Source organism: Gigantopelta aegis, chromosome 4 (assembly GCF_016097555.1).
Source record: "Gigantopelta aegis isolate Gae_Host chromosome 4, Gae_host_genome, whole genome shotgun sequence".
Taxonomy (NCBI): domain Eukaryota; kingdom Metazoa; phylum Mollusca; class Gastropoda; order Neomphalida; family Peltospiridae; genus Gigantopelta; species Gigantopelta aegis.
The window spans coordinates 21,967,927-21,982,721 of record NC_054702.1 but is presented as its reverse complement, the minus strand read 5'-3'; the positions used below and the strand labels follow the sequence as shown (position 1 = coordinate 21,982,721).

The 14,795-nt window shown below is 34.8% G+C and overlaps 1 protein-coding gene across 1 annotated transcript in view; it reads left to right on the top strand.

Moving 5' to 3' along the window:
• The window catches only part of LOC121371974 (calcyphosin-2-like), a 31,943-nt gene extending 22,476 nt beyond the window's left edge, over positions 1–9,467 (top strand). The window contains exons 12-19 of the mRNA XM_041498206.1: positions 727–819; positions 1,461–1,554; positions 3,458–3,576; positions 4,236–4,339; positions 5,072–5,226; positions 6,059–6,178; positions 7,561–7,657; positions 8,039–9,467. Of these exons, the coding sequence (XP_041354140.1) occupies positions 727–819; positions 1,461–1,554; positions 3,458–3,576; positions 4,236–4,339; positions 5,072–5,226; positions 6,059–6,178; positions 7,561–7,657; positions 8,039–8,205 (949 nt within the window). The 3' untranslated portion in view covers positions 8,206–9,467. The remainder of the gene's footprint in view (positions 1–726; positions 820–1,460; positions 1,555–3,457; positions 3,577–4,235; positions 4,340–5,071; positions 5,227–6,058; positions 6,179–7,560; positions 7,658–8,038) is intronic.
• The last annotated feature ends 5,328 nt before the right edge of the window (positions 9,468–14,795 follow it).

Genomic DNA, 14,795 nt, shown 5'->3' with positions numbered 1-14,795 from the left:
CAGAGGTATTGGGACCATTCTTATCCGATATGCCCACAGATGAAGAATTATCTCCCTTATCTGTCTGAGGTCGCGTTCGATCGGTCAATGCAGTGCTCGTGTCACTGGAAACTTCGCTAGAAGATTTAGCCAAACGTGAACCCGATGACTTTTTTGCCACTTTGCCCTTGCTAGGCATATCTGAACCCAATATTGCACCGACTAAGTCAAATTCAGACACAATAGTACTACAATTTGCAGTTTTCACACAAGATGGCGGCGTAATGTTCACCATGTCACAAGTTATGGCCGAACAAAGGTTCAAAAGTACAAACGTACGTATGCAAAAATCAAACAATGAGAACTTATTCTCAAAGTTACCAGTAATTGTACTGAACCGATGGGAATGTTAAACATGTAACACTTATGTCACAAAACATGGAGATTGCTCCAAACCAACCCATCGGGTAACCATGCTAAACGCGCTATGATCGACCTGCGCGCGCATCTCACTTGTTTCCGGAGTGCTACTCAGCAGTAAACAGAATAAAATGTTTTGAGTGCGTTGTTAAATAAACCATTTCCTGCCTTAGTCTATTTCTCATAACAATGAAGTGATGCCATCTTTGCACTGGATATAGAATACAGTATGATTTTATAAATCTTTGCAAAAAGAAAAATGAAAATAAATGTAGCTATTGATATTTCATTTAGTAAATGATGTTGATTGTGTTATGCTTCTTTTAGAAATGGACATGATGCATTGAGAGAACTGACGGGTTTCTTCTTTCACTGGGACAACACTCTGACCATTTATGAATTCAGGCAGTTTGGGAAAAGGTATGCTACATTGTTTGGGGTGGGGGGTTTTCAGTTATAGAAAAAATATTTAAACTTGAATTATTTAGTATAAGAAATGGAAAGCTAAACTATTTTCATGAAACATCATTATCTTATAATTTGTTGTTTAAAAACAATATTATCCAACACATTTTAGCTTATTAAATACAAATTATGTTTAAAAACTATTAATAAAATAAAGGATATCTAACATTGACTCTGGAAGTATTCTCTGTACCATATTGGACAAATAGGAAAACAAATAGGAAAAGTTGCAACTAGAACTGAATGTTTAATATGCAAGATACATTCTCTGTACCCTCAGTGCTAAGGCGGGGCGAGATGTAACCTAGTAGTAAAGCGCTCGCTTAATGTGCGGTCGGTTTGGGATCGATCTCCACCAGTGGGCTCGTTGGGCTATTTCTCGCTCCAGCCAGTGCACCACGACTGGTACATCAAAGGCCGTCGTATGTGCTATCCTGTCTATGGGATAGTGCATTTAAAAGATCCCTTGCTGTTAATCGAAGCCCATGAAGTGGCGACAGCGGGTTTTCTCTCTCAATATCTATGTGCTCCTTAACCATATGTCCAATGCCAAATAACCATAAATAAAATGTAAACCATTTCCTTCCTTCCTTCAGTGCCAAGGCAATGCCATTCATACATCGAGGTCAGTTTGTGCAACCAAAAGGCCCGAAATGTGGTAACCCATACACACTGGCTGACATTTGCTCTGTAAGTAGTAGTTTTTTCATTGTGCTCTACCATCTTGCTTTTTGTAGTTTAATAAACGGCAACATCTCAATTTTGTAATAATGCTTTCACTCCAGATGTAATACCCACTCTATAATATTAGCATTGGTTAACAATTTAATATTATTTGAGTGGGGTTTTTTCTTGATCTTTGATCAATTATAACATTTTATGACATACAGTATTAAGATTTAATTTTATTTGAGGGTTTTAACCTGTTCATTGCTCAATTTTAACATTTTATGAGATACAGTCAAATCCACTTAATTGCTCAAATGTGACCCAATGGCCGAGACAATGCAGGACAATCAAGGATCAAAGTCGGTCATTCCCACCTTGTAGGCGGCCATGTGCGTTTCGTAAGCAGGCATCCCTTAATCTCATGTCGGCCACGTTTGAAGCAGTGTATGTTTAATCCATAAATAAACACTTGTCAGATATTTTTCTCTATGAATTGTCAATGACAGTAACAAACAAAAGCCGTTTGCTACTAGTGTTATTTTTAGCGGGATCTTTTGATCACGTGATTTTTCCTCTGCAGCTCACAATGTGAGGCCCCATTTGGGGTGACCGATTATGGTGATTACTGTTTAAATTGTTAAATGCCGACAAACGGTAAGTTGTAGGAGATTTTCTTAGCAAGTTGGATTAATCATCTTTTGGCTATAAATATTGACAAGAACTTTTTTTTCTTCACAATGTCAACATGACAAATAAACGGAAACGAAACGATTTATCTTTGGCTCAGAAATACGACGAGATATGTGCCCAGTATCTCGCCAATGCTAACCCAGAACGAAAAAGACAGAGAACGGGAAAAGCAGCCAATGTGGAGAAGGCCTTATCAGAATGGTTTTCCGTCGCCAGACAAAAAGACATTGCAATATTGGGCCCAATATTAGCGTTTGTGTTTGTGTTTTTCCTTCTGTTACATTGAATAACGGCCTTTCACTTATTTGACTTTGGCCAGTCTAGTTTACCTGTCAAATCAGTTACAAATGCACACAGATAATAGTCAGATAGACGTCCTGGTAAAATACAGAACATGGAAATGACTACTTATTCAAGATTATATTGGGTGGTGGGAGTGGGGTCTTGTTGCATTTGATTTACAAATGTACAAAGAAGTTAATAACAGCCGTTTAATTATCAAGAAGTTAATAACGGCCTTTTAATTATTTGACTGTGGCCAGTCTAATTGAGCTTCCGGTGGTTTTATCTGGGTCATTAGATGTTTAGTCACTTCTACTTCTAGGCGTACAAATGGCATTAACTGTTGCCTCTTGTATTTATCAAGTTTATAGACAAACTTGATAATGATAACAGTCACAATATGCAACTTGGAATCGGTATTTTATTAACACAAAATACTTACTGGTTTCTGACGAAAATTCCACATGTCATGAGGCCCAAATTGGGAGAATCGTAATTAGGGTTTGCATAAATCAACAAGAGGTCTTAATTGGGTATATCGTATGTCGAAATTGAACCTTCGGTTTATTGAATATGCCGCTTATTTGAATATAATTTTGTTGCACGAGGCACATCCAAATAAGCGGATTTGACTGTACAGTAATAAGATTTAATGTTATTATTTGAGGTTTTGAACCTGTTCATTGTTTAATTTTAAGATTTTATGAGATATAGTATTAAGATTTAATGTTAATATTTTAGGGTTTGTGTCTATTCATTGTTCTAGTTTAAGATTTTATGAGATACACAGTATTAAGATTTAATGTTATTATTTAAGGATTCTAACCCGTTCATTGCTTAATTTTAAGATTTTATGAGGTACGGTAATAACATTTCAGGTTTCGAATCTGTTCATTGCTCAATTTTAAGATTTTATGATATACAGTACTAAGATTTAATGTTAATATTTCAGGGTTCGAATCTGTACATACCCACCAGTGACCAGCACTGTCTCCCGGCTACAATGGTCGACAAGAAGTATGCTATTTTTAGAATAACAGATGTCGATAAGGAAATAAAGGCAGAACTTCTGTAAGTTATTAACACCAATATTGCTGTTTGTGTGAGTTTCTTTTTAACAAACAAGTGAAAGAATGCCATTATTTCAGTTTATTGAAGGTTTTTTTTTTTGAATGAATCAATCGATGGATGAATTAATGGATGAACGAACAAATAAATATTTAATCACACTTTCTAGTGTTGGTTGTCAAAGTAGGTATTGCATAGTAATTAGTGTAGTGTATGTGGATCCACATGTGTCTGTCTGTGCATGTCTCTATGTTTCTCTCTCTTTTTGTGTGTGTGTGTGCTTACAGTGTGTGTGTGTGTGCTTAGTGTGTGTGTGCTTACAGTGTGCTTAGTGTGTGTGTGTGTGTGTGCTTACAGTGTGTGTGTGTGTGCTTACAGTGTGTGTGTGTTGCTGTGTGTGTGCTTAGTGTGCTTTGTGTGTGTGTGTGCTTAGTGTGTGTGTGTGTGTGCTTACAGTGTGTGTGTGTGCTTACAGTGTGTGTGTGTGAGCTTACAGTGTTGTGTGTGTGTGTGTGTGTGTGGAAATTAAAATTTATGGATTATTTTGCACATATGAATGCATGCAGACCGAAGTTAGATGATGTATTTTGACAAATAGCATCCTACTTAGACATCTAATGCACACCCAGATAATGGATTACATGTACCAAATCTGATTTCAGACTTGATGGTGTAGCCACTACAGAGAGACAGGCTACATTTGCCAGACTTCACTTCCCCAGCAAGGAGGAATATGAGAACCAGCAAATACTCCATTACATACAGAGTAAGTGATTATCTCCACCGATATGTAGCCATGTTAACTGAGCCAAGTTGAAATTTCAAGTGTTATTTGGAAGAAGGTGGGGGAGGTCTTGTTCATACTTGGATTTTGAAATCTTTGAGTATTTTGAAGTTGTTACAGGATTAATATTTTTAAGGGATTGGTATTTACATGTATTAGGTTAGGCAGGATGTAGCTCAGTGGTAGATCACTCACCTGATGTATGATGGGTCCTGGGATCAATCGACATCAATGGCATATAAAAGATCCCTTCTTGCTTTTTATTAGAATTAACCTTTATGGGGACATAAAATTTTTCTCTCTTCTCATTAGTCTTAATCCGATGTTGAAATAACTATATGTTACACACTAGTTATAGTTTAAAACATCTTAATGTGTCATTAAGCAAATGTTCATTTCATTTTCTTTAATTTTACGTGTTAGTGTGCACATTCAGATATTTATTCATGTCTAAGATTTATGCCTATATACAAGCACAGTACTCATGCTTGCAAACATATTTTATTGTACAAAGAACAAAAGAATTGGGCACAAGTTTGACACATTACGAGGCCCTCTTCTATATTCATACAATATACTTGGTGACTTATATTACATATCTGTAAATATAAACTACATGTATACATTCAAGGATAACCAGTGGAAGGAAATGTATTATATATACAAATGAAAGAACTGTTGTGAAAAGGTAGATAATCAATTCATTGTGTTCAGGTGACGTGAAAGACAGAATCAAGAAGCGAGCTATTAAGACGGTGATCGGCTTGGGACGGTATTATCGTAAGCTGGATGACTACGACACCGGTCTTCTCATTCAGAATGAACTTGAGGCAGGACTTGGAGCTTTTCACATTGATGTATCACAACAGGTAATTACTTGTAAATATGGTGATCTTGCTCCTCAAAATACACTTTAGGTTCAGTGAGTCAATGGCTTGTACACCCTTGATGGACTGAGGGTTTTTCCATCTCAACCAGTGCCTGTGCATCAAAATATGTATTGTGTTCTCTTTCTTTCTTCTTTCTTTCTTTTAACTTATTTTCGTGCTTGTATCCAATTAAAGTTCAAGCACACCCTGGACACACACCTCAGCTATCTGGGCTGTCTGTCCAGGACAGTGGGTCAGTTGTTAGTTGTTGGTGAGAGAGAAGAGGGTGTAGTGACCTTACACCTACCCATTGAGTCGTTGAAACTTGCTCTGGATGGGAGCCAGTACCAAGCTGCAAACCCAGTACCTACCAGCCGTATGTCCGATGGCTTAATCACGACACCACAGAGGCCGATAATGTGTTGCCTATGGGAAGGTGCATATACAGTGAAACTCCTCTAAACTGGACATCCTTGGGACCAAGTAATAAGTCTGGTTTTAAGGGGTATTTAAAAAGGGGCCAAAAAAAAATCTTGTTTTGAGGGAATTCCTGTTTACAGAATGTCTGGTTTCACTGTAAAGGATCCCTTGCTGATTTTTTTTTTTTTTGAGTGGTATCCTGTGTGACAGTAGAAGGTTTCTTCTCTCTCAAGCAAGAATTGAAATGGTATGTTAGACACTAAATAGTTGTAGTTTAAACTGTGTTGATATATTGGTGAACAAATTTTATTTTGTTTCCCTTGTTGGGATATATGATGTGTGTTTAAAGTTTGTATGTTCTGATATAAGGAATGAAAAGGAAAGGTATTATTGTGATTTCCGTTATTTGTAGAGTCTTGACGCCGTGTGGGAGATACTGGACCCAGAAGGGAGTGGCTCAGTCGACTACGGAGATTACATGAGAGCTATTCTAGGAGAGATGAACGAGTACAGGAAGTCACTCATTAGAAAGGTCAGTTCTGTGTGTGTGTGAGTGTGAGAGAGTAGAGAGAGAGAGAGAGAGAGAGAGAGAGAGAGAGAGAGAGAGAGAGAGAGAGAGAGAGAGAGAGAGAGAGAGAGAGAGAGAGAGAGAGAGACACACAGACAGATAGACACAGAGATAGACAGATAGACAGAGAAAGTCAGTGAGTGAGTGACCCTAGCACACAATGAACATCAGTGTATGGTTACAGTTCTTGCCATTTATTTTAAATGGATCTGTTTGCTGTAAAATTTACCCTGTAACAGTTATCCCTATCCAGATGACATTTCATTCAGTAAATGAAAATATCACTGGTATAAACCTGCTAGTAGCAAAAAAAAAAAGAAGCCTAATGCATTTAAAATGACCATGTTTGACAAAAGTTCACCCAGACCTGAAGTTGCACTAGTTTGTATCAGATCTGCTAACATAAACATCCTAGGTAGAATTGCAGTAAGATCTTAGAGCAAAAAATCAAGAACAATTATAGCACAAACATGAACATCATTAAATGATTACTGATCTTGATTTAAAAAATAATTTGTTATAAAAATCTATATTGATCATTGCATAAACACCGGTGCAACAGGAGTGGACTATAGGTTTTATCTCCGTACTTCTATCTGTCTGTCCATGTGTATGTCTGTTCCGGATGGGTTTTTTTTTTACAATGCCTCGAAATATTGAAGTGAGAGTTGGTGTATACCTTTATCATATACTATTACAGATAAAGTTTGACTTTCAGGACGATTTACCCATTTCTGACAGAGTTATGGCCCTTAAACTTAGGCATTATGTAAATTGTTTTCCAGACTTTCTTCCCCCAATGCCTCAAGATAATGATGTGAGATTTTGTGAATATTTTTATCATGTACTATTACAGATCAAGTTTGACTTTCAGGACGATTTACCCATTTTAGACAAGTTATGGCCATTGAACTCAGGATATACAAAAATATGTGTTTTTTAAAACTTTTGTTTAGTTTTGGAATGCTTCAAGATATTGAGATTTAATTTTTTTATATAGCTTTATCATACACTGTTACAGATGAAGTTTTAACTGTTATGGTGATTTACCCATTTTCACAGTTATGGCCCTTTGAACTTGGAAGATGCAGAAATAGAATTGGGGCCCAGTAGGGAACATGTATTGCTTTAGCAGTACTCTGAGAATGCTTGTTATCTTGTATTTTGAGTTGGTTGATTCAGGCTAAAAATGGTTTCACAAATTATCAAGTGTGGCAATGACCTTTCTGTGTTGTCCATGGTCATTTTACGCTGTTGCTTGATTTGTGTGTCAGTAATAATCTATAATGTTTTATGTTATACCAATGTGACATTTTTAGTAAATATTTCTGAAAATTTATTTCCAGGCTTTTCAGAAGGTAGATACAGGAAAGAAGGGATTTATAACTGTGAATGAGATCAAGAAATTCTTTAGTCCCAATTACAAGCCATCAAAATCTTCAGGTTTGTAGACAGGGAGTGTAACTTAATTAAAAAAGGGGCACCTACAGTAATCCAAAGTACACTAACATGCAATTCATCTATGGCACACACCCAGCACCCCAGTAGATCCTTGCTATTGGCATTTTATTTGTGCCAGTCATCCCAGCCAAGATATTAAATCTCCCTTACTAGAAACAAAGAATTTGGTTATATTCATCTGTTAAACAATGAATTCCGTAATATTTTAAAGTTTGCGAGGGTTGGTACACACCACAGCGTTCCCCATAGATCCAAGTCACCAGCTTTATATATAATTTGAAGACCAAAATTGGCACTAAGTATCATGTTGTTTTAACTGTTTTAATCCACAAATTTCACAGTACTAGTATGTCTCTATTTTAGATGTTGATGGTAGTGCACTGCAGGCATTTCTAAATGCTGTGTGTGTGTCGTCCAAGCAGGAGGAAGTGCAGTATGTTGAGTTTGAGGAATACCACGAGGGTCTCAGCATTGGGGTGGCCACGGATCAGGACTTTGCAAACATTCTGCGAAACACTTGGACCATCTAGCACATATCAAACTGTGACTATCTAGTACAATGTCTAACACTGATCAACTGATCATCTAGTATAATGACATGGTAAACTGTGATCATATAGGCCATGTCAAACACTTGGACCATCTCATGCATGTTAAACACTTGGACTGTCTAGTACATGTTAAACTGTGACTCATCTAGTACAGTGTCAAACACTGATCATCTAGTACAATGTCATGGTAAACTGTGACGATCTAGTACAGTGTCAAACTGTAACCATTTAGTTAGTACATGTTAACACTTTGACCACATAGGCCATGTCAAACACTTAGACCATCTGGTACATGTCAAACACTTGGACCATCTGACACATGTTAAACACTTGGACCATCTGACACATGTTAAACACTTGGACCATCTGACACATGTTAAACACTTGAACCATTTGGTACATGTTAAACACATGGCCCATCTAGTACATGTTAAACACTTGGACCATCTGGTACCTGTTAAACCCTAGGACCATGTAGAACATGTTAAACACTTGGACCATCTAGTACATGTTAAACTAATATGTCTGTGATATTTTGTTGCCGTCCCATTGTCATTATTCTTGTGGTTTCTGTGGTAAATTGTCATGTTATAAGAAGAGATGAAAATGTTCTGGATTATTTGCTTCAGGATACTCCCAAAAACTGTTTGTGTCTTTGGCCTTTGATGAAAAGCTCATGTTAATGTTCTATATTTCAAGACAGATTTGTTTTTGTTAAGTGTTATTTTTTAATCCATGCATAAGTAACATTAAAAATTCAAGTCCTAGAAATAGCATTGAAGGCAAAAATCTTTCAGTGTTAAATTATTTATGTATTTTTATTAGTTTTACCTCTGTTCCATTTCTGTTATAAACATTTAGGAGACAGTGCTTAAACATAGTCTTATATGTACAATGTCCTTTTATAAAAATTATGTTACTATTATTTTGTATTTTCCAAAAAGAAAGTTCACTTTGGTATTGTCTTACTCAAGATATTAATATTGGATTGATGTATACTAGTATTAAAATAAATACAAATGTATTATATCTAATTGTGGTTCCGGGTTCTGAACACGCATGTTAGCAGTTTGTCCAGGAATGTTTAGTCAATGTTTTGTGAATATTTAGTCAGTATAATCATTCTAGATGGAGGGGCGGGACGAAGCCCAGTGGTAAAGCACTCGCTTGATGCGCGGTCGGTTTAAGGTCGATCTCCATTGGTGGGCCCATTGGGCTATTTCTCGTTCCAGCCAGTGTACTCTGACTGGTATATCAAAGACAGTGGTATGTGCTATCCTGTCTGTGGGATGATGCATCTAAAAGATCCCTTGCTACTAATGAAAAAATGTAGTAGGTTTCCTCTATGATTGTCAAAATGACCAAATGTTTGACATCCAATAGCTGATGATTAATAAATCAATGTGCTCTAGTGGTGTTGTTAAACAAAACAAACTTCTAGATTGGAACCAATACGAGGATCTGAAAGCTCTGTACCTAATAATTGTCTTAATAATTGTTCTATCTATGCCAGTTGTATTTGGTTAACTACACAACTTATCAATACTGGAACCTTTTTGGATTACACATAACAGCACCTACAACTTGAAAATAGGCTCAAAGCAGTATCAGAAATTTAACTGACCATGAATGGTGTTTATTTTGTAGGGTTTTTTATTTTTTATTTGTTTGTTTGTTTATTGAAAGTCATACTGCAATCACAAACTAGATTTAAAATTCAGAAAACTGTGAAAGAATCAGAATGTTAAAACATAGTACACCACCAAGTTCAGTAGATTGCATCAGATCAGTCTATATTTGCCCACCCTCGTGTTACCTTTAATAAGCTACATGTAAGTTCAGTAGATTGCATCTGACAAGTCTTTATTTTCCCACCCTCATGTATCCGTTAATAAGCTACATCTAAGTTGATTGTGTTAGACAAGTCTTTATTTGATCACCCTCGTGTATCCGATAAATCAACTAATGTTAATACTAACATTAAAATCAATCTTGGTGCTTGAGGTGATCACCTGACTCACCTAAACCTAGTGCCAGTCTAGCATGCTCCTTTTTGAATCTATATGAATATGATTTACATTACAATATAAATTATATAATTACGTAAGAACACAGTGAAAAGTGCTGTGGAAAACCCCCATCAAATATCACAGGCAAAAAAAACCTCACTGACTTGTACTATTTGTATTTTTTAAAACGTAAATCATATTCATATACTTACAATGTACCTGTTTTTGATACCCAATAGCCAATGTCTTTTTCATGCTGGGGTGTCGGTTAGCATTCATTCATTGGAAACTTCATAAAGTATTTTGCTTATAAAAAAACATGTGCCTATTTTTATTCTGTTGTATATTATATCAGTAACTGTGTGTATGTACATGCATGTTTTGACTGTGTTTTTGCACCAAAAAAACTGTTGGCTGCAAATCAGCACACATTCCATTCATACGGTTGTGAAAATGTATCATAAAAATGTCCATATCACTGTTGTCAATTTTAATACATCATGTACATAAAGTATCAATACCATGTTAAGAAATATTTAATTTTGTGATTGTTTGAAATAATTTATATAGTCATTTATTTGATTCACAGTTTATTAGTCTACTTGTTTGGGCATAATTATATTACACTGATGTTAATTTGAGTAAAAGGGAAAAAGAAACGAAAATGTCTACCTTTTTAGTCCTACACATAAAAACCATTCTTGTTTTTATATATACCACACCCAGGCCTGTACAAATTGAAATTCTTCTTTACTACAAAAAGTTAAGTGCCAAACCTAACCAATTTTTTTTTTTTAAAGATGTTTTTGGGTTTTTTTTTTACAGTCTTGTTTTAACTTTCAGGTGGCTTAATGAAGTGATCAAAAGATATAAAGTTTAAATAACAATTGACTTATTTAATATGAATATTTAGTTGTATCATACCAAGTAGTACCATGCAAGTGAATTCATACACAAAGGGTAAATTGGTTCTCTCAAACACATTTGCATAACCGATGTAAAACAAAACAGTAGTTGATGTAGTGTGCAGGTCTGTACATCTGTAGTGGAAATCCAGCATTCTGTACTGTCTAGAGATCCACCCTGTTGATCATTTAAATAATTAGTATATTGTGGTTCAGTTATTTTTACAAACTGTGTGCTGCAACATTGTTATAATGTATTTCGTTTTGGTTTATTTATTAACTGAATTTTAGTATGCTTTAAGACAGGTGTTGAGTATCTACATTTTACACCTTACATACATTCCATATCCTACACAAATCTACGTTCTGTACATTCAAGATATTTTATATCCTTCAAATATCATGTAACATATAATAAATAGTTTGCAAGATTGAAAAGTACATGTATATTTATTTTATCGTTTTAAACAGCTAAAGAAAATATTATAAATGTAAAAGTAAGACTTATTTCATTATTGTCAATTAAGAATTGAACCTTATATTTTTGACGTTAATGCAATGATAAACACCAAAACCATTTTACACACTGTATGAATGGCATTAATATTGCCGTTATACAAAACTATTCCACAAAGATTTACAACTATCAATACACAAATAAGGGAATTCCCTTAGAAAGTTACATTCGTTTTTTTCCGTCAAATCTCCGATTCATTATAATGATTTACATAAGGTTTTATTAATTTTAATTTTCTAGATCAAATGTGGATAAAACATTATAAAATTTAAAATAACTGAACATAACCGATAACGCAAACATTGTTTTTTCAAAAATATCAAACGATAATTAATTAAGAATTGAACGTTCTATATACTTAAATGGAAGATCTGTTATAAAACGGCTAGCTTAGAGTATGAATTTTGAACTAATTAACATGAGGGAGAGCGTCAAATTATTTAGAAGTTTTATCTACTATATTAAAATTGCAGTTGTCAGAAGTTGAATTAGTGAAAATGAATGTGAAGACTGACTTGAAAGGGATAACGTGGTTTCAGTGTTACTGTGTGTGTGGATTTCAGAGGAAGTTTGTGATTATGTTATATTATTCTCAGACAGGACAGATTGCGTAATTGTGCACGAAGGTGTATGTATTTTCGCGCGTGTAAGTTGTCGATTTGGTGTTTTTGTCAAATGTGACAGAACTGCGCTCATGTCTCTTTTGATTTATTGAGCATTCTCTGCTAATAGAAGCTTCGTTTTTGTGGCCTGTCATATACATTATATGTCTCAGTTTAAAACCGGAGTCGTTTAAAGCCTGAATTGTCAACGTCACTCACAGTGCAGATGAAATTGGGATAAAAATAAAAATGATGGAATCCTCAGGGATTCCGTTGTTTACCGAAAAAGTGCAGTTTTCACATTCATGGAAGAATGAACGTTGGTTTTTTAGATCACGTGATAGCATTTTAACCAATCAAGATACCTATTACAAAACAGTAATTATAAAATGGAATTATTCTAAAATATACATATCAAACTATTGCAATAATTATTATGTTATGGTTCTTGTTTTGACGTGAAGGTACCAAAGGTAAAATGGACATGGAAACTCAGAAAATAAGCATTTAAGTTGTGGAAATCAGGTGAATAAAAATTAATGTTGATGACAATCGGTAACAATGCCAGTTACCAGCTAAAACTTGCTGTCTATTTACTGATGCGATGCATGGCTAAATGGGTATTTTAAAATTCAGTTTCTTTGCTAGTCAGATTTGTGTCTATACATTCCACACTGCATACAGGTTTAACACTGGATTTACATTCCATACTTTGTAGTCTACCCACTTCATATTCAGATGTTCTACACCCCATAGAAGTATTATACTGTCCATACATTTAAATAAATCAGTGCTCTTGTGGTGTCGATAAACAAAACAAACTTTAACTTTTAAATTATAATATACCGTACATTTTGGTACCTATACTCACCGTTAAAGTGTCTGTATGTGAGCAAGTTAGACTTATTTAGCTATGTTGTGTGCATATTTTAAAATATTTGTTTATAATTGTGTACCCCATAGCCTTTTTTTAATACTGGTGTAAGTTGTTACACATCTTTGCAACCAAAGGCTGCTATTACAGTATACATGTAGACCACAGGCTATGTATTCATAAATTTATTTAAGTCAATGTATACTTATCTATGAACTTTAAGTATGCAGTTAAGTATCATACATTGACTCAAGTACGTTTCTGAACACTGAGACTGGCCTCTTTATGACAAGCAAGCAGTGATTTGAAATTCTCGCCTGGAATTAAAATCAGGGGAGCTAAAGATTGCTGTCCTATTAATATTATTTCCAAATGGAGAGGTCTGTCGATATGGAATAGTAGCTTCTGTTCTCGAACATGGTTGATGCACAAGGCACCTTTTGTTATGATTTCAGTCCTGCCATAAAATTCCGTCCTTTATATTTAAAAAAAATTATATTTCAGTGTCCATTTTTTTTTTAATAATAATATTATTTTTAGCATTAAAATTGTTTTATTTTTATGCAAAACAAAAATGATTTATCCATTTTGACTTCTAACTTTTTTTTTTTGTACTGGTTACAGCAATCAATTCAATGGGTGTTTTATTGTGTGTGGCAACATACTTTTTTCATTTTTAAAATCACTTCGCTCAATTATTGTGTTACACACATAATAAACCAGTTTGATTTAACACCATATGTTTTTGTGTTTTGTTTTAAATAGATCATTACTTGCTGGTTATATGTTCAGTTTAATGGAAGGAATGTCAAATGATACACCTACATATATCGGGTCTGTTATGACATGCTAATAAATTTAATTAGTGAACTTACTATTTAATATATTTCTTTCCCAAACTTCATACCATGTATGAGATATCGTCATGTTGTGTCGTTTCATGTCATTTGTTAATTTTTATGCTTGTTTTTATGCAATTGTATCATGGGGTACAACCAGGATTAGATTTTATGCAATTGTATCATGGGGTACAACCAGGGTTAGATTTTGGGTTAAGATTAAGGTGAGAACATGCTCCATTTCTTACATACACAACTCTGGTAGTGAAGCCAATCAAGTTAATAAATGTTGACCTCCCAAAAACACAAAATCTGGGCACAAAGCAGGAAATGCAATAAAAATGACCAGTTCAACATACAGCATAGTAATATGCCTGCAGTAAGCATTAGAAACCCACTAAAATATTAATCCTGCCAAGGAGACTGGGCATAGCCTAAGGTGTAATCAATTTGCATGGGGCGATTTCTCATTTCGCCCAGTGCTTCATAACTGGTGTAACAAAATCTGTACTATCCTGTCTGTGGAATGGTGCACATAAAAGATCCCTTATTGCTAATTTAAAAAATGAGTAGCCATGAAATGGCAGCAGTGGGTCTCCTCTTTAATTAATTTGTGTGATCCTTGACCATCAAATATCTGATGCCATATAACCATAAATAAAAATGTGTTCAGTGTTGTTAAATTAAAAAAAAAATCCTTCCTTAATTTTACCAAATCCAATTTTGGGAATTGCTGGTCTTTTTGTTCCAAAAACCACTTCTACTATTTTAAAAATTCCAGTGGTTAATCACATCATTAACTAACAATTCTCTGGCAATATTA